At 28.6% G+C, this 24,900-nt stretch overlaps 1 protein-coding gene across 1 annotated transcript in view; it reads right to left on the bottom strand.

Annotated features, from left to right (window-relative positions):
* Positions 1–18,643, bottom strand: part of hzg (herzog) — a 96,743-nt gene extending 78,100 nt beyond the window's left edge. The window contains exon 1 of the mRNA XM_067276263.1: positions 18,434–18,643. Coding sequence (XP_067132364.1) covers positions 18,434–18,506 — 73 coding nt within the window. The 5' untranslated portion in view covers positions 18,507–18,643. The remainder of the gene's footprint in view (positions 1–18,433) is intronic.
* Positions 18,644–24,900: the final 6,257 nt, after the last annotated feature.

Raw genomic sequence — 24,900 nt, 5'->3', positions numbered from 1 at the left:
AAAATATAAATATATTCCTGATCCAGTACTCTTATTGTTTAATTCATAATGTACTTTTAAGCAAAACTCAACATTTAGAATACTCTAAATTTGTACTCTTGTGAATACTGACACAACAATACAGTAAAACCTAGTTAAACAGAAAAATAGTGCAATTTTCTATGTTAAATTTTACTATAGGTTAGAAATTTGTTCAATGCAGAAATGTAAGAGGTTTCTGGATACAGAGAATATTACTTAACTTGAATATATCAAAATTTAAAATTCCACTTGCAGACAAATAAGTAAAGTTGCCTCAAGATTTACAATAGTAACTGAAGAGCATAAACTGTCTTCTTGGAAGGATTTCAAACCTCGTCATTTAACCTTCATTTCACTGACAAGTGGACAAAGACACAAGATATTTGTTACCATCAGTATTTATTAGAATTAACCAGGAGCAAAATTAGATATTTTTAAAAAGAATTCTTAATTCTTAAAATAATTCTTAGATTGATTCTAAAAAAGTTTTAGTTTCTTTTAAAATCAAGAACTTTCAACAATTGGAATGAGTTTCTTAAAACTGAGTTCAAGAACAAACAAGGAACATAATTTGTGAAAACAGTAAGAATAAGGTAATAACAATGTTACCAATTTACTTTGTACAGATTAATTGGTAACTACCATATTTTCTGGAAAATAAGACAACTTTTTAACCCAGGAAAATCTTCTCAAAAGTCAGGGGTTGTCTTATATGCTGGGTGTCGTCTTATAGGGCGAGTATATCCCAAACTCTATATTTTAACTGTAAAAGTCGGGTGTCATCTTATATGCCGGAAAATACAGTAACTAGTACCTACTATCTGAAAACGAGTTGAACATCATCAATAATGACAGATCGAAGTTAATGATTAATTAGAGTTTTAACCTGTGATCATATATGGTAGAAGCAATTTTCCACACCTAGTTTTTCACAAAATTGACTTACTTACAAGGAGAGGGCCAGACATTTAGGTCTCCAATTCAAACAAAACTTGGTGAGCACGTAGCCCTAAGCACAAACAGTTCTTGTCCAAATGATATAATCCACTTCTCAAACATTTCCAAAAAACAAGCCTCTGGAAATTGAGTGTAACTTGTAAATCTTGAAAATTTCGTTTCTTGTAACAGCTAGAGCCGAGTGGATAAAATCCTGGATTGGAGCTACATGACATAAGTTCAAACCTTCACAATTTCAGTTTTTTTTTTTAATGTGTAACAAAATTATTTTACTGTATCATTAGCATCATTATTATGATTACTATTCCTCATGTTTAAAGCTTATAAAACAAGAGATTTAAAAAAATGTGACATCATTTCCCATTTAGCAAAAATGAAGTCTCTAGATTTAACTCTTGTATGTGGTTAAAGAAAATTATTTATTTATTCATATTTATTTTCAGATATTTTCACTCATTACATACTATGTCAATACAAATGAATAACCTTCAGATGTTACTGAGGATGGACAAAAACAACAAGTCTAATAAGAAAATAGGATAACATAGTTGCAGCATTTTTTTTAATTGTTAATATTATGGACATTCCACATGCACTCTTGTTTATTACACTTCAAATATAATAATACCACTGTACTTGAAAATAAATATGAAGAAATAAAAATTTTATTTAATGACACACAAGAGTTAAAACTAGACTTTGTTTTCACTAAACAGAAAGCGACACATTTTTTTAATTTCTTGTTTTATAAGCTCTAAACATGAAGAATAATAATAGTAATAATAATGCTAATGATACGGAAAATAATAAAATAATTTTGTTACACATAACAAAAAAACTAAAAATCACAAAGTCTTAAACCTACATCATGTAGCTCCAGTGCCTACTGTCTTATCCATTCTGCTATCACCATTACAAGAAGAGAAACTTCCAAAGACTTATAAACTAAACACTCAATTTTCAAAGGCCTGTTTTTTGAAAATACTTGAGAAGTAAGTCCTATTATTTGGACAAGGGCTACATGTTCCAAGTTTTGTTCAAATTGGAGACATGAACATCTGGCCATCTTGTTAGATCTGCTTCCATGACATCCACAAGTTACATGCTTTCCACTGTGTAAAAATTCTGGTTGGCAAAATTCTTCACTTATCATAGGCTCTCAAAAAAAATCACTGCAGGTATTTGCTGCCTTGTGTCTTTTTTCTCATGCACAACTTTTTTCCACAGAACTGCATGCATACAGTGCCAATTTTTCACTCTGATGCCATTTTTCAATGCCATCAGTTGTGGAGACTTCTCAAGATTGTTGCAAGAGGAAACCATGACATGATGGATGTATGTCAATTATGCATGACATCATGTTACAGTGGTCTGCAAGTTGCTACAACCTTGAATACTTATCTCCATAAGAAAGCCTGAAGCACTATGATCTTCAACTATTTTAATTTTTTTACGGCTTTATTTCATGCCTGAAAAGTACAAAAAAATAATGTTTTGGTCCTCTAAGAAACACCTCACCCTTCCCATCATTGACTTCTAGCTGAACTCATTTTACATTAGTACATGCTATTGCAAAGTTGGGAGGCTTCCTATGGGAGAAGGATTAATGACGTTGTTCTGTATAAAAAACAACATATCCATGAAATTTGGCATATGCAGAGAGAACAGACTACAAGTTTTTTAAGAATTGTCAAATTCAAGGAACAACAATTAAATTATGTGCAGCGTTGCATATTACAATTACAATGTTACGATGTGCAATTACAGATAGAAAATCAGTAGAAAATTGTTGCTTTTCACATACAGCAGTACTAAATGGAAACTGCTTGTCATTACAGATTAAAATTCCATGAGAAGCCAGATCACAGAATAATTTGATCTCTGTGCAATGCAATTAAAATTTCTGATGGTAAAATGAGACACCAGTTCTTGGAATTCAAATTGACTTGTCATGCAAGTTCATAAAAATTACATCTAAGAAATATTAAGATGTCAGCACAAGTTTTTGGGAACAACAGTGGGAACAAATTTAGGGTTTTTTCAATTGAATCTTGAAAAATTCAATTTTCAATTAATTTTTTTCAATTTGATTAAAAAACTGAAATGAAAAAATTAGATTAAATAAATGTGGGCATTTCCTACCTTTAGTCATTTTGAATTAAACCTGGTAAGAAAATATTTTTACATACATTAGTGATTGTACTATAAAAAATGAATGTAACTGTGTGATATTTATCTGATAAAGTTTATGATGGAACATTAAAAAATTACTAAAACATGTTCAAAACAGAAAAAATAATTCAGTACCATGCAATTCCAATTTACTCAAGTTTGTGGTAACAATTAAAATCTCAAAGCTTACATTTAGTTAATTCATTTCATATAATACAGTAGACCCCCTATAACACAGATTTGTATAACACTGCAAAAAAATTGTGATCGTGTTCATATAACACAGTAAAACGTCATTGCCAACTCATGTTGCGACAGGATTGGTCGAATCTGGACCAATAGCGAATATTGTACAAACAGTTGAGTTTAAACGAGCAGTGGACCTACTAAAAAACATTTATTATTCAACGGCCATAAAAATTATATTTTTATTAATGATGTCTCCAAAGTTCGGCAAATTTTTCGTAGAAAAATAACTTATTGGGAAACACGCGCCCACCATTCAATGAGCCGCTCCGCGACAAAAACAAGCTTAAGCAATGACATCGTCGAACGGTGCACACTCGGTAAGTAATCCTACAATCTTTTGTTTATAGCATAGTTTATATGGATTATTCCCAAAAAATTATACGTGTTTTGGAAATGTTGAGCCAAATTAGTCTAGAATTGATTAATTTTATGGAAGAAAACCTTTCAAACAGCCGTAGCCCCTAAACTGCACACGTGCCGGGCTGTGATTGGCTTGTGTATTTAAGTGACTCATACAACATGGAATTCATATAACACAGAAGGTATCTACCATGTTATAGGGGAGGTCTACTGTATTTGAAAACAAAAAGAAAGCCATTTAAATTAATGTCAAAGGCACCTTATTTATTAGAAGCAATCCATTAATAAAATTTGTCCTTTAGTTGCATTACAAATAAAATAACAAATTATACAAATTTCATTAACTCATTTTTTCTCATTTTCAACATTGAAAATTTTTAAAAATTGTCTATCATCATCAAACCAAAATCTATGTGATATTAACATTACTGGTGCATGTGCACTAGATGTTAATATGTTAGTATATGAAGTGTTTATTGCATAACCAGTTCATGTAAAAAACTAAAACCAGTGACACTTCCTTAGTTTGCTACTGTTGAGATGTCCAAACAAAGTTAAGCATTGTTTTAATTATTTTGTGTGCCAAAAACTTGTAGTTCTATCAGTTACTAAAGTACTTACACAACTCAAAAATCCAGCTTGTGAAACACAACAATGGAGTAAAACATTTTCAATCCAGGTTATCCACCTAGATTAATAAAAAGTTTAGTGAACAAATATGGGGAGCAAGACCAAAATATGGGAAAGGCTGAACATAAATTCAAGGTTGTGCAGCATAAGACTCTGATGGCTATATATCAAGAAGTTGCAGGAGACAACAACCTTCCTTTGGCTTACAGCAGGAACCCACCATTTATATGCTTCTCAGAAACACAAAGGACCCTCACAATAAGACATTCCTTCCAGGAGTATACTCCATACTGCTTCAGGACAAAAGAGACAACTGACACCTACAGTACATTATAATATGTCCATTAAGACAGCATCTGCAAGGACATCTTATTTCAATTAATAAAAGGCAAACTACTATAGCTTTAGCCATATACTTCTTCGGCGAGGATGTGCAGGTGAACACAGACAATGCACGTCTCATTCACCACACACAGGAATCTCCTCTACTTAAGTACCTGGAAATGCTGGAAATTTACAAGACCAATAGAAACAACATGGCTATCAACTACAAGATGACAATACACTATCCCCAGCAGTGTTTCATAAGCTGGATTTTTGGTTGTGCAAGTGTTTTGATGTTTTAATTATTATCCAGTATTTAGTACATTTATTAGTTACTGAAGTATATGTGAATAAATATAAATTCTTTCCAAAGTACTTCAAGTTTACTCTGAGTGCATTTATCTACTTTTTCAATAACAGAAATGTGGTCATAATTGGGTGCAAGGCTCACTTTCCCAATATTGGAAATATATATAGTCAAACCATGGTTACAAACATCCTGTTTATGAACAAAATTTTAAACACCATAGTTGCTCCAGTTGCCATACGATAACTCAATTTCCAAACAAGCTACCCTGCAGAGCAGGCCATTGATGGTCAACTTCGTATATGTCCTATGCTAAAGAAAGTTGACAGCCCAACCAATCAACGACAGGACTACTGATTCAGAAGTTAGTGACACCAAAATTGCATCACAACATAATACAAATCATTGATAACACTGCTATTTAAATTACATTTCAATGCAAATAAGAAAAAGATACAATTTCCTATTTTTGATACACACCACAGTTAAATCTCAATCAAATTAATTAATAAAAACCCTATTAATTGACATTCATATAATATAAATGCCATTCAACAATTTGTGTTTAAATATGCTTAAGTTACATTAAATTTTTAAAAAATTTATTAATATAATAATGTATATTATAATATTAATATTTATTAATACTGGGTAGCCAGTTAATTAAAACTAAAAATAATAATTAAAACTGACCCTTACACCAAAACTAAAATCGAAACCAAATCAATTGAAATATATTTCAAAAAGTGTGGAAAAAGTACTTGTTGGTCTTGATTGATTTGTAATATTTCATGCAGGCAGAGTTGTGTCTTTATTTATAGCACTTCTTTGTAAAGTGTTAGTTTCGGTTGGCAGTGATGGAACATTTTGCTTCTTATGAGAAAATTTGTTTCAGTTTTAGAACAAATTGGTTTTTGAACAACTTTTAGGAATGAATTAAGTTCAAAACCCAAGGTTTGACTGATATGTACATATATAATAACATAACACACATACATATGTATGTATGTATGTTATGTTATATTCTTTGGTTTCTTGTATGTTTATTTTAAGTCAGAAGAAACTATTCCAAAATACAGTTGTGCTGATATTAAACAAACAAATATAACAGGAAATAATTACAGGAATAAAAAATATATAATTATATTAAAAATGCCTGTTGAGAAACTCTGTGGTATGTCACCATTGTTGCATTGTTTTTACAATCTGAACTCAGCACTAAGTTACAATTGTTTAAATATTAAGAATTTAAATATTGAAATAATTCCATCTTGAATTTACTGTAGTATTATCTATCATAACTTTTCATAGAGGACCAGCATCAGGTTTTAACTCATATAGAACAGAATAGCTTTTTAAATAATACATAGAACAGAATATATTTGAATTTAAAATGTGTGTGCGCATACTTTATGCTGAAAATTTAAAACAAATTTCAAGAAATAAAATTAAAAATAAGCATATATAAATGTTCAAATATACATTTATATTGAAAATATATTATATTTTAGATATTAACTTCAAAGATGATTGTATACTCTCATTTCTTTACTATTTAAGCTGTAAATTTTAAATTCCAAATATTAAATAGAGTTTTTGTTCTGCAATTTCTCTCTCTACGTTTATCTGTAATAAAGATAGTATGTGATGTTAACTTTATTGCATGGTTCTTTAGTTAAATATCCACTACAAGTTCTAGTATTTGATGTAGTTCATTGATATAATCCTACATCAATAAAACTTCAAATTTTTGAGTATTTTGAACATAAGCATCCTCTAAATTTCAGTTAAATTGCTATTTCTGCCAACTTGATTTAGATTAGTATTATATTTGAATGCTATCTTTATATATGAACATCTTGAGACAACAGAAAATATTTCATAATACTTTGGGTTTCCTAAAGAAAGTAATTTTGTCCTTTGTTTACTTCTACTGGTGTATGTATTGATTTTTGTATGCAAAAGTCTCAGGATTATGGTAATAATTTTTATATTTTTATTATATAAAAATTATTACCATAATCCTAAAACTTTTAGACTGTGTAGTTTTATATATATATATACAAACACATACTACACAATGAGTGATCGGTTAACGAACAGTTTGGATTGTGAACAAATCAGACAAGAAACACTTTTTTGAAAGATTTTTATGTTCGGACAACAATCACATGTTTGGATAATGAACACATCACAAAACAAATACAAGAGGAGACATAAAACAGTGAATACCAATTGGTCTTCCCTTGTCTCCAGGTGACAGTTCGAAACCTTTCAAAGCTCGAGAGACGTCAACATCGACACTCAACCCAATACCGATCAGATAGTATTCCTCCAAACTTTGACTCTCCCCCTTGTAATTCCAGTCTTTTGTTTACCTTTCTGACAAAGGATTTTTTAATAGTGTCTTTGCAAGATTGTCAGGCAGGCAATCGTTAAGTTTTGGATTGGCTTTTATTTTCAAAAGGAAAGAATCTAACTGTCCCATCAAATATTTGTCAACATTTTAACATCAAATTGCAAATTTCATCTGAGCCTCACATTTACATTTTTTTGTGGACTACTTGATTTCTGTTCTCTGAATTCTTGTAAGTGATTTTCTGAACTTTTAATTTTAAAAAAACTGATATTATTACAAAACCTAAAAGGAGTGGAATTTCAAGAACTGCGTTCACAGCAGAAACCAAGCAAGAGATAATAACCAAGGCAGAGAGTGGGCAGATGTCTGATGTCGCTAGGCAGTATGGCTTGAACAGTAGGCATGATCTTAGCTAAGAAAGATATAATCAAAAGACTCAAGCAGCTAAAGAAGTAATGAAAATCACATCTGAAAAATAAAGAACATTGAAGAGCTCATAATGGAACCTGAAACTGATCTGATGACAGAAGAACTCCAAGAACCCTTAAATGAAGAACACCAAGAAACTCAGCGAGATGTGTTTTCTTCTGAAAAGAGGAAGACAAAAGAAGACCAATGCTGACATCTGTTATTAAGGATCTTTTGAAGTGGGAGGATGTCAGAACAACGGTCATTCAAATGGCCTCCAAACCAGAATAAGGTTAATAGGTTTGGGGATCTCTACAATGACAATGCTATTGATTACTTCTGAAATATCCTAAAGAGAGAAAAGCAATCGATATTGGGCAGATTCTTTAACAACCACAAATAAAAAAAACATGACTAATAAAAATGCAAGACTGTGTATATATGTATTTTTATTATTACATATAAATAAATGTGATAAGAAAGTATATAATTTTTTTTTTTGGGATCTTCAGAACAAATTAATCAAATTCACATAAAAATCTATGGTAAATCAATAAACAGTTAATGAACAATTTGGGTAGTGAACACAGTCTTGGAACGGATTAGGTTCGCTAACCGATCACCCACTGTATTTGTTTTTTTTTTATATGATCATAATTTCTCACCAGTATTACAATGTAATATATTCCTTTCTTTCATCTAGTGTATTGAATTATGTATAATTAATCTACATTAACACATTAAGCACCACAATAAAAAAGCATAAAATATCACTAGGCCATGCTCTTTTTTATGGACAAAAGTGCACAAAAATTATGGTTATTTCATATAATTTTGTCTTTATTGCTGAAAAACATTTATTCCCTCGATGTTTAGGCATATTGCAGAATTGCAACATGTGGCCTGAATGATTTTTTTCTCTGATCATGTTATGCTATCTTGTATTCTCATCGGGTTTTAAATTCAACAGAACATCTATCACATATGCATAAAGTCTAGATTACATAAATGAACCAATACAAATCCAAGAAAAATAGAATAATCACTAAAATTATATAACTACTGTTTGTTTCTTACTGTTTTTATTCCCTAAAAGAAAATAGTTTCTCAAATATTTGTTTTGTGCTTTATATTTTTATATCATCAGGAGTCATGGCAGTGACTCCCCACCAAGTAAAAAAGTCACTGACTGACTATATATACAGGAATCAGAGTTGCTGATTTTTGAAGATCAATTTCTCCACCCCCAAATATCTGAATACCTCATTTGAAAGAAAATTTTTTACTTGGGTAGTGTGCAAAATTTCAAGATTTTCTATAAACCAGTTGCTGAAATATAAGCAATTGAAAAGTGCCAAAAAGTCGCCAAAAAAGATGTATTTTCTTCTTCTCCTTTTTCTTCATCTGGCTTTGCAGATGCTCGTAAAGAAAAAAACTACTATAGACTTTATAGAATCAAAAGCTAGTGGCTTGCTTTCTTCAGTAACACATCACACAAGGAACAGTTAATTTATGTATTTTTTATTAAAGGAAATGCATTTCAGGTCTTAATAATGACTCTTCAGTCCTTAGACTTTACAAAAAAAGGAGATAGATATGGGTTACATTATACAAATCAGTGATTCTCAACCTTTTTTTCATCATGGTACACTTTTAATAATTTAAAAATTTGGCAGCACATACGGTTACTTCAGCAAATACCACAGGACAATCGGTAATGTCATAACAGTGATTTTTAAACACAGTTGGTTATTTAGGTAACATTTTCTAAACACCTTGGTAACTACCGGCAGTTACCGGTAACACCGGTCACAATTTCCAAACACACTTTAGGAAGGTAGAACTGATTAAACTACTTGTCTGACGTCACTTATGTATGGATATTTGCAGTGGCAACACACTTCAAAAATCTCACGGCACAGTGGTTGAGAATCACTGATATAAAATAATACGTATACTATTTTAACAAAAAATTTAAAAAAAAACAACTTACATGGTTGATTGTTTAATACAATTGACATTAGAGAGTAAGTTGGGTAATTGACTTGGTAATCAGTTTACTAGGGTTGCTGCAGAGTAAAAACTACTGTGTTTAGAAAGCTCAAATTTCAAACTTAAGCCTTTCTCATTATCAGTGAGGTGCTCGCAAAACTTCCAGGTCAACAGGTCAAAGTCCATGGGGGTTTTCCATGAAGCTAATTCTGTTTTACAGCTTAATTTTATGCTTATAAGGATAAAATTGCATGGAAACAAATGAATTTTATTCAAAATGTTACTCAGAATTACAAAAGCTCAAATGTATGCCAATTAAAATGTTTTATAATGATTTTTTCTAAATGTTGTATTGAAAGTGTCAATTGGTAGCATGTTCAATTAGCAGTGCTGACTGAAATGAATACTGAAACATAACCAAATGATTACTTTAAATAAGCAGCTATAACTCCATTTATTTAATGATTAATACAAAGTAATTTGCTACTAGAGATAGAAGTTAGGTGCCATCTCTTAAGGTTTCTATACACATATTGGGCTTTGCAACGTTTGATATACTTATGAATATTGAAAGCGTTCGATTGGCAGCATTGTTTGGTGACACATTCAGTCGGTGGTCACCGAGCACTGACCAATCGTATGTCTTGACATAATATAAATTGGTTTTGTTTACTAATTGTATCTATGCAAAAACATCTGAGATGTAAAAAAAATTATGCGAAGTAAAAACTTATGACAATTTAGATGACAGTCAAAATTTTTCTGAACAGTTTTTCTTTGGTAGAGATAAGCTTGGTGCTTGGAAGTGGTACCCATAAGATTTTTATCTGTATTTACCTTTTTGGTAAAGATACATTTGCCTTTAAGCACCAAGCTTAAGCTTGGCACTTAAAGGCAAAATGCATCTTTACCAAAGAAAAACTGCTAAGAAAAATTTTGACCATCATCTAAATTGTCATAAGTTTTTACCTGGCATAATTTTTTTATATCTATGTTTTTGTTTGGATTGTACTTATTCACATTCATTGAGCAAGAAAAATATTAGGAAAGGCAAATTTTGCATATTTTTCACATTTTATGGAGGGAAAAAAGTTAAATTTCTATCATGGAAATTGCACTTAGTCCAGTAAATTTTTTCATTCCCATAGGCCATGCTCTAACTATTTTCATTATGTTTATATGGCTAGTGTTGCTCCAAAGTAACACAGTAAAGATTTTAATGTATAGTGTGTTTTGCATTTGTGTGCCTGGGTGAATTGCTGAGTATGTTACAAATATGCAACGTATGGAGCTTAATGTGTTAATATAAAGATGTTGACAATTTACAATTTGGTGGATCATATAAATTTTTATAAAAATTGATCTTTTTGTGTTTGTGTGATCTATATAACATCTAAAAATGCACATCAAAGCTGATAATCAAATACAGTTGTATCCCATAATTTGAATGCTTCAGAATTTGAATACTACATTTGACAAAGATTCACTTCAGAGTTCAAACAATGCTTCAAAGTGCAAAGTGCAGTGAAAGAATGTGCTCAAAACAATAAATAGGCTTCTAAAAGAAAATACAATCTCACGTTAGCAATAACTTGTTACATTTCACAACTGTTATAATTAAATCACACATCTACATTAAGTAAGGAGACTTGTTCAAAATATGCAAAGACTTTGTCCAACCCAATATAATCTTATTTATTAACTATAGCAATCAAGAAGTATGTGATAGTAATGAAGTCTAACAAGTAAGAGGAAGGCTATAATATGGATGATTGAGATAAAAGGAAACATCATAAAGCATGAAAGTGGTTAATGTGTATCTGGCAGCCATGTTTAAGATGCTGAAGTCAATGGTGTGCAAACAATAAATAAAATTTTCATTTTATTATACCGTATTTACATATATTAATTACTATTTTGGTGTTTTAAATTTATTATCAGTGTCTTTATTGTATGGGCAAGCAAGAGTTCAGTGGGAGCCAAAATGTAGGTTTTGCAAAATGCATGGGAGCCGCAGTTCTGTACTGTCGTGGTGGTAGTATGGTAAAGTGTGCGATTTTATTATATAATATAAATATAATATAAAACAAATATTGAATTTTTTTAATAAACATATTTTCACAAAATTATAAAAATAAAATTGTAAAAATAATAATAAAAAACAGAAATTAACACTTTCAGCAAGAGCCGCATGTAACTCAAAAAGAGCCGCATTTGCCCATACCTGATATAGACCAACTGCAGACAATCCACAGCTGAAAAGTACATGTATAGTGCCTATCAGAAAAGTAAGTCAAATAAAGGTAAACAACCTCATTATGCAGATTTTCCTCAACCTGCATTTCTATTGTGTTATCCTTTTATAATGGTGAATTAAAACTCTCTTCAAGTGTCCTAGTGTATCAAGCTATATTGTAATTTAAAAATAGTTGTTGGACTAATTGAAGAAGCTAGCCATCTTTATCAATTTTCATCAAAAGATGATGTTTCTCATTACTTATTTTATTGTACGACATTTCCTACAGAGAATCATCCTATTCTTTGTCTTCTAGTGCTAGCAAAATATGCAAATAAAATCTATTGATGTATATTTTGCTTACTTTATTAACTGTATGAAATATGTTAATGTTTAAAAATGATGAAATATACAACAAAACAAGAAATTATTTTTTGTGACATTAAAAACTGCAGTCCAGCATTGTGACAATCAGATTTTTAATTTATTTAATTTAACTTATATGCTCTCTACCTCATAGTAGTAGTAACTTGCCCCTATACATCGTACTTTTCCTTTAACAATCACGTTGTGCATAATGCTATTAATTCTTCAGGGTAAAGTTTTGAATTAAAATAACATGACTTCCAATTTGCACAGGAAGTTTGTATACAGTTAATCGGGCCTCCAGCTCCTAAGGTTTCCATATCTGGTCTCTGATTTCATCTATCTAACTCCATTCTGGAGATTAAGGAAAGACAGACCGATAGGCAGATGACAGTGGGAATTTATAAATCTACAGTTTTTTCAAATTGCAGCCCAATGTGTGTATGTGGCATTGCAAATTGTTTAAATCTGGATTTGAAAAATGTGATAGGTAAATCAGCTTTGTGTTTTCTCAAAAATAAGTTGAAGGTATTTGAATTCTGTTGCTAAGTCACAAAAAAATGCTTTATATAAAAAGTTTCAACAACATGTAACTATTGATAGTTATACTATATATCATCAATTGATGCTTTTCTAATCTAGCACATGTTTAGATATTCACACAGACATCCTTAAAGCTTGTTAAACCTAATTTATTTCAGATCTTGAACAACATACAAATATTTTGAACAATAATTTGCTATTTAAAATATTTGTGAATTATTCAAGATTTTAAATAAAGTACAAATGGCTTGAAAAAATATTTTCGGTTTATTTATGAACACAGGAAAGTATTGGAATCATGTCAAATTATGGATTTTTTGAAAATCTGCACATTTTGAGACAATCCCAAAAAAGTATAAAAAACAGGAAAAATTTCTAGATGCACACATCTGCATGTTATTTCATTTAATATCTCAGAATGGGGTAATAATTAAAAAACAGAATTTGGCATGGTAACTTGTATATAAGGGATATTGATGCTATTAAATTTTGGGGGTTAAAAGTCAAGGAGTAAAAGATGGGGAGATAGAAGAGTTACTTGTAATATCTCAAATTGGATCAGACAATGCCAATTTTACTTGTTACTAGCATTTAGTTTTTTTTATAGAATTCATCTCTACCCTCAAAATTAAGCTTTTTGCCATTTTATAATAATTAATAATACAAGTTATTTCTTAACAAAATCTTCTAATAGATGGCATCACAAATAATTTTAAGTTTGTTGTAATATATGTTAGTGTTTTTCATCAGGAAAGTTAAGCAACTACAGTAGAGCGTCAAAAATCGGAATCAATTGGAGACTGGGGTTGTTCCGATTAGTCATTTGTTCCGATTACCGACTTTGTATGAAAAAATATATTAACCTGTCCGATGTTCAAACTTTTCTCCATTGCGTGTCGCTTCGTGTTGAATTTTCGTCGATTTTAAGCCTAACGAAAATTTTTATAATAATAATCGAGGCTATCGTATCGTTAAAAATTATTTCTTCATTTTGTACAAACAAAATAAATATATTGAAGAATATAAAGAACATGAAAATTATACTTTAGAAGTAAATCTAGTATCAAAAATGTTCGATTCAGCACGACACAGTCCGACTGAAAATCGTTCCGATTACCGGCCATTCTGATTACCGGCGTTCCGATTAAGGACGCTCTACTGTAGTTACTGGATTTTTTTGCAGTTGATTTTGTTTAAATAAATTTAGGTGACAAATTTCATAAACATTAATGGCAGCATATATTTATACTACCTAAAAAGTTTAAATATTTAATCTGAAAAAAAAAATTTCTATCTTAATCAAAAATTTATAAAATAAAATTTTGACACAAAAATTTACTTTAAAATATTTGTAGCAGCTTAAAAGTAAAGTAAGTTAAAAAGCATATAAAACACATCAAAGAAATTTGGTCATTTCAATTTTAGTCTTCTGATGAGATTTACAAGTAAAATTAAATCTTCAAGAACGGTTTATTTTTTATTTTCAAAGCAAAAAATTTTCAATACAATAGAGAACCGATTAACCGAAAGCATTCCAATCAGCAAATTCAAATTTTCACCAGTGCTATGACACTACAGCACTCTCTCCCTCCCTGCCAACTTAAACTGTAGGCCTACTTTAATGTACTACTTTATATAAGGTATGTATTTGTAAGATGTGTGATACAAAATATATACTGTACAATTTTGTGTTTAATATATTTTTTCGTAAATGATCAGTTATCTGAACAACCCTAGTCCCGAACTGTTTAGGATAATCGATAATCAATGCTCTACTGTATTTTCCATTGAGAAAAATATTTATAAACATAGCATTTGTAAACTTTCAATTTTCATCATTAATTTTTAAAGTATTTAAATATCATTTTCCAATGTTTACAAAGTTATCTAAATGCACACTCTGATGTATCTGCAAGCAAACTTTTGAAGTAGCAAAATAGAATTTTATAGATAGTTATATTTAGTTAGTTACATTATTTACTTTTAATTTCTATTATTTTAAATTGATTTGTTACACACAGATTATTATCTCAATAATTTCTGTTTTAGTAACTAATTCATATAATCATGATTCTATAAATTAGTAAATATTGATAATTTTTAATAATGATAAAAGGAATAATACTAATTTATGCAATTTTTATTTTGGAAAATTTTCTCCAAATGGTTATGACGTTACTACTGTTAGTAGACGATGACTGTAAAGATGAGAAAATATGATATAATTTTCGTCTACTAGTACGTATTTTCTATTATCGGGACTTATTAGACTGGCTTTACAGATACTGCAACAGTTTCACAGATCAGAAATTTGTTTTATTTAATATAACTGTATATCTGTAAAGCCGGTCTAATAAGTCCTGATAATAGAAAATACATACTAGTAGACAAAAATTATATTATAATAAAGTAAGGACATTGAGGCATATTAATTTAATGAAAAAATATGCTTTAACTCAGTAAAACGTCTGTATAGAGCTGATCATAATAAATTACTGTACTAATATCCACCTTCTCATTTTCCATGTGGTCAAAGAAAACATCTGCTAACACCAACTATCATATACTCAGATGACCTTTACCCTCTATTAGTCCAAGTTAGCAAGGGGACTTTTTGTACTAGTTTTTTTTTAAATGAATTTTTAGTGACAACATAGCAAAAATCATTTGTTTCAATTAGTTCCAATGAATAATCTGATGCTCATAATATTTTTTTACTGAAGACAAGACACATTACTATAATTTATTTGATTTTTCAGTCATGATAAAAATTGAATTTTAGTCATAACTGTTTGCTAAATATTTCTATAGCTCTGATTACTATCACAATTCTAATAACATTTCAATAACAGCATCATCTATGCTCATTATATGCAACACTTACTTTTATTTTCTTAATAAATTTCAGTAAAATAAATTAGTTTGATCTACATTGACAGCAACTTTGATGTAAACATCACAGCTAATAAAAACTTTTTTAATGTTTTGACAATCATTTTGAATAAATGTTTTTCACAGTCAGTCATAAATATAAACTAACATTTTCCAAAATATGGCCTGGTTACTTCAGTGATGCCCTCAAAATTTAATCTTGGAGAGCAAAGTTGAATAGATAAAAAAAATTTTAATATGAATTCAATAAAATGTCTGCTAATTCATAAGTAATATAAGACACAATAAAATATAAATTTTTAAAACTTTTTAATTCAGAAAAAACTTTTGAAAAATTTTCTAGTGTTTTTTCCTTTTACTTTGGGGATGTCAGGGCCATTAGACTCCCTCTGGGTGTGCCACTGTTACTTAATACAAGTCATATGGAAAAAAATGCTGTTCTAAAACTGATGAACACACTCCATGTCAAATTAGAACAATTAATAAATACACACTGTCATTCAGCATAAATTTAGTTTAATCCAAATGTACAAAAGTACTTTCAACATTTCGATTAAATTAAATTAATGCTGAAAGTATGTGTATTTATTATACGCTGTTCTGCATAAAGCTTAAAAATTAAAATCTGAAGTAACGATAAAGTAATAAATTTTTAATAAAAATAAATTTGTGGTTAGAGTTTTATGATTATTATTTTAAAATATGACATCTTGTTTTAAGATACTTTAGAACAATCAAAAACTTGTAAGATAACTAATTATGATGAAAATTGTCACACAGGTGCCACACATTTTTATATTGAGGTAAATATAAAAATTATTGAAAACTACTAGTCCTTAACTAGAAAAATTCGGGAACTGATCTAAATTATTGGATGTAACTTATACATTTCAACAGTCAATTTTAATTATTGACAATGCTTATCACAGTTTTTGGAAAATGGACCTAAACTATCCTAATAATCTACCAATTGAATGATTAATACAGAATTTTATGTAATTTCAATAATATGACTTCACATAATTTAGTTTAAAATTTGAAAACATTCACATTAAGAACTATATTGAACATATCAGAAAAATAGCATGGAAGCACCATGCTTTAACAAGTCATTTCAATCAAATTCTAGCCAAAAGCAACAGTCAGAGAGTCAAATTAACTGACAGCTACCAAGTTCAAATTTAAATATTTTCTTGAATTTAAGTTAAATCAAAACAGTCTTTTCCATGTGTCAAATAATTTTATTTCATATCCTTATTCTAAAATATTTCATATTATATGCAGGCTTTTTAATTTCAGATCTAATTGTAATACATTTAATTTTTCAGTTTCTAGAAACCAAACACTGATCTTAATTGAAATTTTTAACAATATTAAACAAATATTTAAATATACTGTATACAAATATAAAAACTTATAAAATCAAATGCAATTCTTTTAACGTCAAGCAACAAGTGTACTTTCGAAAGTTGTTATTAAGGTTACTTTTTGAGATTTTCATATTATTTATCGAACAAACGAATTTATTAAACTAATAAATAAAAAACTCTCTCTTATTAAAAATAATAAACCATTGTTAAAAATTTAATTTATATTTTAAAGCAACAAATGAAATTTTTAACAATTAAAAAAAAAAGTAAAATTATTTAAAGTGATTTTCTGCATAGTTAAACAATGCTTAATTATTCTGAAAATTTCTTTTAATCAACAATTTGGCACGAAAAAAATGTGCACGGTATTTTTATTATTATTATTGCAATTAGTAAAAAAATTGTCAAAAGCTTAACGAACTTAAGACAAACATTTAAAAACAAAACTCTTAATACCAATATCGAAAAGCACGGTAACGTAACGATAAATATATTGCACAATATTACAAACTAAACAGTACTAAATGGCGACAGAGGACATATATAAGACACTCAGAAAACTGTTTAAATCGAAATCAAGAGATATTTTAAATAAACTGCAGCTAAATATAAATATTTGGAAAATTTTGAATTTGTATTTTTAAAAGATTTAAAAGAAAATTTTTAACTTATTTTGGCAAAAACTCAAAGTAAAATTAAAGCTTATTATTACATTAATATTATATAAACAACATTAATTTGAATAAGAAAAAAAATTTACAAATCATTGTTGAGAAATCATATTGATTGCATATTTATCATATGAACAATTAATACACATAGCAAATAATTCATATTAAAAAATTAGCATAATATTAATATTAATTTCTATCATAATTTGTATAATATAAAATTTACAGTTGCATTGATTGCATATTTAAATTGCTATCACATACAGCATCCTGCATAAGACTAAAGATGCGGAGCTGTATTAAAAATTTGGAATTTAGTAGTAAAAAAAAGGTGATAGCAAACCTTTACCCAACGAAGCCTCCACCTGTTTCAATGTGGACTTTTCATTGACCATCTTAAACCATTACGATTATTTAATTGCCTTCAATATCTAATATACAATTATAAATTAACCGGATCACGGCTTATAATAACTTATCAAATGTTTAATTCGAACAAATTGCTAAATTAAAATCCGACAAATGGAAAATCTCGTTTCTTCACCAACTATCCGCCATGTTGGTTTATATACCAACCTCTTTCGGGAGGAAAACTTGTAAGTTGTTCCTCTTCCCGACTTGCTTGAGTTATAATGGACGTACTGTCCATTTAGTCCGAGTCTGTAAACGTCGGCAGGGTGGCTTCCTTATTTTTGCCCAACAGACAGATATCCAATCAAACTTTTTTTACCAAAATTACACTCAAGATGGACAGACCAAGTTCATGGTGAAGATGGCGGATTAAGATCACTATGCGCTTGCGCCCAACCCTGTTAGTCACGTGGTTGTTGTAATCACGTGATCCGCCAAAAATATATATAAATATGCATTTTTTTTCTTAAAGAAGTTTTAAATTAAAATATTAATTTTAATTCATTCGATCCATTACTAAATAAATACTAAATGAAACTCCGCCTATATCGAACGAATTTGTATTATATTAAAGTAAATTTGCTAAACTTTAATATTGTTTAATATTGTAAATAATACACAACGCGAGACACGGGTAAAATTAAAAGGCACTTTTCGTTCAGTATTTCGTTCCGATATATCGGTCATCGGTACAAATAGTTAAAAATCTAATTTCGATGATACAAGGGTTATTATCTTATCAATAATTCTGTTTATGAGTTTGTATTCCATCTCTAGGAGATTAAAAATAAAGCATTTAAAAATATATATAATGCGATACTGACTACTTACGCGATAAAAAATGTTTTATACTTAAATATTTAATTACTTAGAAGTTTAATTGCTTATAAATAATTCTTCGTAATAGTAATAATATCCAATATTTGGAATGTGTATAAACTGTCAAAGTTGGAGTTTTTAAACACTATAGACGAGTACTGTGTTGCAAAAGAGAAATTTGGCATAGACATTGCGTAATTTGGAATCTGAAACTATTTATCAGTAAAGTTATACTTAGTCTAAGTTGATAAATGAGAAAATTCTTAAAATACATTTGGATTTTTTCCGTTTTTATTACCTAAAAAATTTTTTTTAAATCAAAATTTGCACGACTTTTGAAATTATAAAGCATACTCTCGAATGTCTTTATTGTCAACGTTACAAAACAATTACAATGAAAGTTATTAAATTGTTAATTTAGTGATGAAATTATATTCTTATCTGCAATTCTTTCTACGATTGTGCAAGTCTTTATGTATATAGTTAACGTATTAAGGTTATTTAATTAGAATAATTCACAATTTTCTCTCTCTCTGAAAGAAAAATATGTTAGCACTTTTTTATCCTTATTGATAAAACTTCATTCTAGTTTATATTATTGTTGTGAGAACAATATCATATGTTTTCAATAAGGCGTTTTTAATGTATTCTGTGTTGTAGCAATAAATCTTAAGCATTAGTGCAAGATCTATGACGTAAACGGAGTAAATAATGTATGTTAAATATCAAATTCTATTCCTCTTTTCACTGTTGCCATCTAGTAGTGAGTAAATAAATTATTACTCTTTTAATATATTATAAATCGCGGTAAACATATGTATGTAGGTATGACCTGTGATTCTGTAATAATTTATGTTTTAATAGTGCATTTTAAGCTTTATCTTAACATTTAATAGCATAAATAAAATTATTTTAATAAATGAAATTTAGACGCTAATTACTTTTATATTGAAAATAATAATTATGATTATTACAAACTCCGAGAATTATAATATAGAAAATTATTTAAATTTAATTTTCCCGAAAAGGGTAATCAAAAATCATTTATTAAATACAGAGGGAAAAATTGTAAGATCTCATTGAAAAAAATTTCATTTAACTTTCGAATATTTTAATTAATTTAACCTTTTAAAAATTCATTATAGAGTAGAATGTGTTTTATTTTTAATCGAAAACCTTTGTATTTGTCCTAAATACTTCATGTAAATAAATTAAACAACATTTTACAAACTGTCCTAAAACGTAAAAACAAATTATTTAAATTATTTGTTCGGAAAAACAAAACAAAAAAGTTTTATTCGGTAAATTTTCCGGTTTTGACAATTCTTTGGGCTTTTTTTTTTTAATATAGCACATGTATTCATTGTTCTTTTGAATACAAGTTTATTATATTTTTATTTCCGTTTTTCTGCATATTTATGCATATTATCTGCACGAAGTATTTCATTTCAACATGTTTTGATTTTATAATAATTGTGTTAGTGTTATTTTCATATTGTTATATTTTTCTAGATAATTTTTATTGCATATTTATTTTTTTTCCTTTATATAATATAATTAACTATCTTTGTATTAGACTAGTGTAAATATATCAATGAATCTTTAGCATTGTTTGATTTTTAAAAAAACAATTAAATTCTGTTAAATTGGAATATTAATTTTGATCTGTGGAAAATGAATGCTCTTTACTGCAATACAATATTTCTCATTAATGATTAAAATCAAAATAAAAATAATTTAACCCATTTTATGTTAGATGAATGTCTTGTGAAGAATTTGAAGTAGAGATTTGAAATCTTCAAAATAGTTTTTAATTTTACCTCTCACAAGAAATTTAATGAGGAATGAACGATGAGGATTAACTTTAACACAGTACTGTATTTTAGAATTATTTTTTTAAAAAATCGGAAACTTTAATACGAAGTATATTGTCTTATACTGTGAAAATGGATGATTTCTTCTATTTCTTGAGTTTTTTAATTCACTCAAACGTTAATTTATTTATTAATATCTAGATTCGAATAACGTTATATTGTATAAATTATAAAAATCGAAATATTTTTTATAACTTTAAAATAATTTGTATATGTAAAATAAATTTATTATTTGTAGTATTACCTACTCGTCATTCGAATAAAACTTTGTATTATTTCCGATTATATTATCTATTTCCTGATTATCCATTGCATACATTGCGCTTGATTTCCTGTTACAGTGTTAAATTAACCGTTGTTCTCAGTATCAATTTGTGAGAAAGTTGGTCTATGATCTATCTTCATTATTTATCATATTTTTTCAATGTCTATCATTCAATGTCGTCCTTTAAAATGTCATCCTTAATCCAACGTTACGACTACGACTCACCCAAAAATTCCTTCTTAAATTTCTTTATCAAATTCACTAGAGCGTATAATAATAATTCAAAAAAGTATACTGGAATTTGCATTGTTTTAGGGATATAGTACGATTGATTGATTGTGTTTATAGGCCACTGATTATTTATTTGTGTCAGAATTAATGTCTGTAAATAAAGTAAAAGTTTATAGTCCTATTTACTTATATTTTTGCTTTCAATGAGATTGTTCTCATAGATTAACTGGTCATAAAAGTTAATTTACTTTACGAAAAACCGAATTTAAAATATATTCCAACTATATTTTTACGTTCGTAAGAGCATAATTAATCTAGTGATCGCAACAGAATAACACAGCGTAGTGGAACGTAACGCAGACAAGAAGAATGTTTTAATTGTTAAACATGTTTTCCTTATTATAATTTTTACTTTTTTATCATTATTTGAATCCTGCAAATTTAATTTATGATTATCAGTATATATATATTTGTTAAATTTTACTACGTATAATCTACGTAAGCTATGCTTATCAAATAAGAATTTGACACTTTGAGACATAATTTTCATACATTAATTCACATTTAAATGTAAAAATCGATATATAACCTTTTCGTTTTAATTCAAAAAGCAAAGAGAATATTAGGTCAACAAAACACTTTCAACACGTATCAATTAACAAATCGTAAAAGTTCTTTTATGCTTTCGTACTACATAGGCTTACAGTGTGACAGAATTATGACACGAGTCAATGCACTTTGCCTAAATTCAATTTTAAACTTCAATTTTTGATATTTTTCCCGGAGAATTTATCATCGTCAGATTCAAGAGTAGGTCTATAAATATTAATTCACATTTTTACAATAATTTTTATTCCTTAAATTATGATATAGAATTTTTATTGCATTTGAGATTTAAATGTTTAATGACCTATTTATCGGCATCTATTTTAATATGTCGAATAAGATATTTTTCGTTGTTTTATTAATGGTTATTTTTGATAATTTTTTATTTGTCAGCTATTATTAATTTAATTGTCAAATCTATCTGTCTTTATAATTGGGGCATGTCACTCCGAAAATTCCAAAGTTCACTTTCGTTTAATTTTCAGTAGACCTATTCAATAAACGTTTAAGCTCGACAACTCTAACATTGGTTTATAAACATGTAGAATACTATAAGCTTCTGTTTAGTATGATAAAAACCAGTTTATTATGATAGCACAGATGGTCAAACATTTTTTTTAAATGGATAGAACGTCGCTTGAAATAAAGCGCATCGATTATTCTTTCCTCTAATTATATTGAAATGTTATTGTTAAACGAAACTCGATAAAAAATTATATACGGTATGTATTACGAAAAGATAGAAGGAAAAATCAGTTTACGAGGTAAATACACCATTAAATATTATTCGTCACTTTTACAGTTTGGTAGTTAAAGTGAAGTTGAAAGCACTGCTACGATCATTCATCCCATATTAATGCTCTCGTAAATAAGATTGCTGTCTTAGTTGTTAGTTAAGAGATATATTAATTTTATTTAAAATAATAATAGTAGTACGATCGTTTTAAATTTCTAAACGAATCATTAGTGTTATTATTTTATAGATTGTTCTTTCGCGCTAGGACGAAAGAGTAACTGTTAATGACAGTTCGGATCTTACATTCGTTCGTACTCGGATTTTACAATTGTATAAAATTAACAAAGTTGCCGTTTGGCCCAAGAGAATCTTTGTGTGTGTATTAATACTACCCAACCTAATAATCGCTTCAAAAATTATTATTATTTTTTTAAATACCTGAAAACCTAAATAATTACGGATATGCAATGTTGTAAATATGAATGAAATTATTTTAAAAGCTTAAATCAAATAATTTATTTATTTTTTCGATAACTTTATGACTTAAAAAATTACTTTAACCGAATAGATGTCTTTACGATGATTTCTAAATAGCGAGTTTTAGTTTTTGTTGTATTAATCATTTCGGTTAATATTACCTTAGGTAGCCAAGATGGCGGCTCGTCTCTGATTCCAGCAAGGAAACAGTGGGAGGCACGTTCTAACCTAACCTAACCTATTCTAATAATTCGGTTGCTAATAATTATGGAAATTTATTAGAATAGGTTAGGTTAGAACGTGCGTCCCACTGTTCCCTTGCTGGAATTAGAGACGAGCCGCCATCTTGGCTACCGAAGGTAACATTAACCATAATTTCTGCAAAGTTTATGTCGCAAAAATAGGTAATGAAATATTTTCACAATCGTTGATTTCAAATATTCTGAAAATAATCTGTAATAATATTTCTTAACGCAACGTTTGAATATTACTTAAATTTAAAAAATCTTACATTTACGTAATTATTGCTTATTTCATTTATCTGTTGTAAACATCATCTGTTTAAATTTACTTATTATTATTATTATTATTATTTAAATTTAAAATATTAATCAGTTCTAAAAATGATTATAGTTGTAGGGTAATTCGAAATAACTGTATTAGAAACAAAAATCTGGAAGAATGACAAAATTCGTACAACGAAAATAAACTTAATAATGGGCTTCCAAAATATCAATCATACTTAACGATGAAATCATAAATTGTACTTTAGACGTAGACTTAATATAAATAGGTTTAAAAATATTTATTCTCGTAGATTTTAAGGCTAAATATTTTTTCTGAATCTCGATACAAGTGGCTCTATTAGTACAGTACAGTCAGAAAATTATTGACAGTAAGAATTCAAATGATATACCGTAGAGATTGACTAGTTCGTCATAATTTGTTTTCTTAATAAATTATACTTTAAAATACTTTTTTGTGAATTAAAATTTTAAGTATTTCATTTCGACAAATAATTTAATAGTTTAAATACTTCATCATACTTCTTTTCCAAGCAAAGACTTTACCTCAATCATGGGAAAAATCAGTCCCAACAGGCTTCGGAGATCTCAAAGACCAAAGAATTATTCAAATTATTCAGAAGTTTGTTGATCACAAAGTCTTCATTTCCGAGTCTTGATTTGATTTGATAAATAAAAAGACTGATACGACCACGAATGTCTTCCTCGGATTTGCAATGCTCTTGATATCTGTAATAATCTTAGATTGCTTATACCAATGAGACACGAAGAAAGAATAATTTAAGACTGGATAAGGATGTATCTCAGACCCTGATTAAATAGAACAGAAGATGAGACAATTGCAGGAAAGTGCCACATCTGCTTTTTTCCCACTATTATCTTTACCTTAGATTACAGCAAAACGGAATCGAGATTGGTGTTAGAAATATCTTCTTCAATATCTTCTATAGTGGAGAATATTAAAAAAGTTTATTTCATCCTGTACTATTTTCCTAGACGCTCCCAAAAGTCCACTTCCCTCTCTTTCTCTTGCAAAAAGCAAATGGAAATAGCATAATCTGCTTTTTTTCGTATTATTTTGGATGAAATAATACGGAAAA

This window comes from Centruroides vittatus, unplaced genomic scaffold (genome assembly GCF_030686945.1).
Source record: "Centruroides vittatus isolate TY-2023 unplaced genomic scaffold, ASM3068694v2 contig_1159, whole genome shotgun sequence".
NCBI lineage: Eukaryota > Metazoa > Arthropoda > Arachnida > Scorpiones > Buthidae > Centruroides > Centruroides vittatus.
This window is presented reverse-complemented; position numbering and strand designations above follow the sequence as displayed.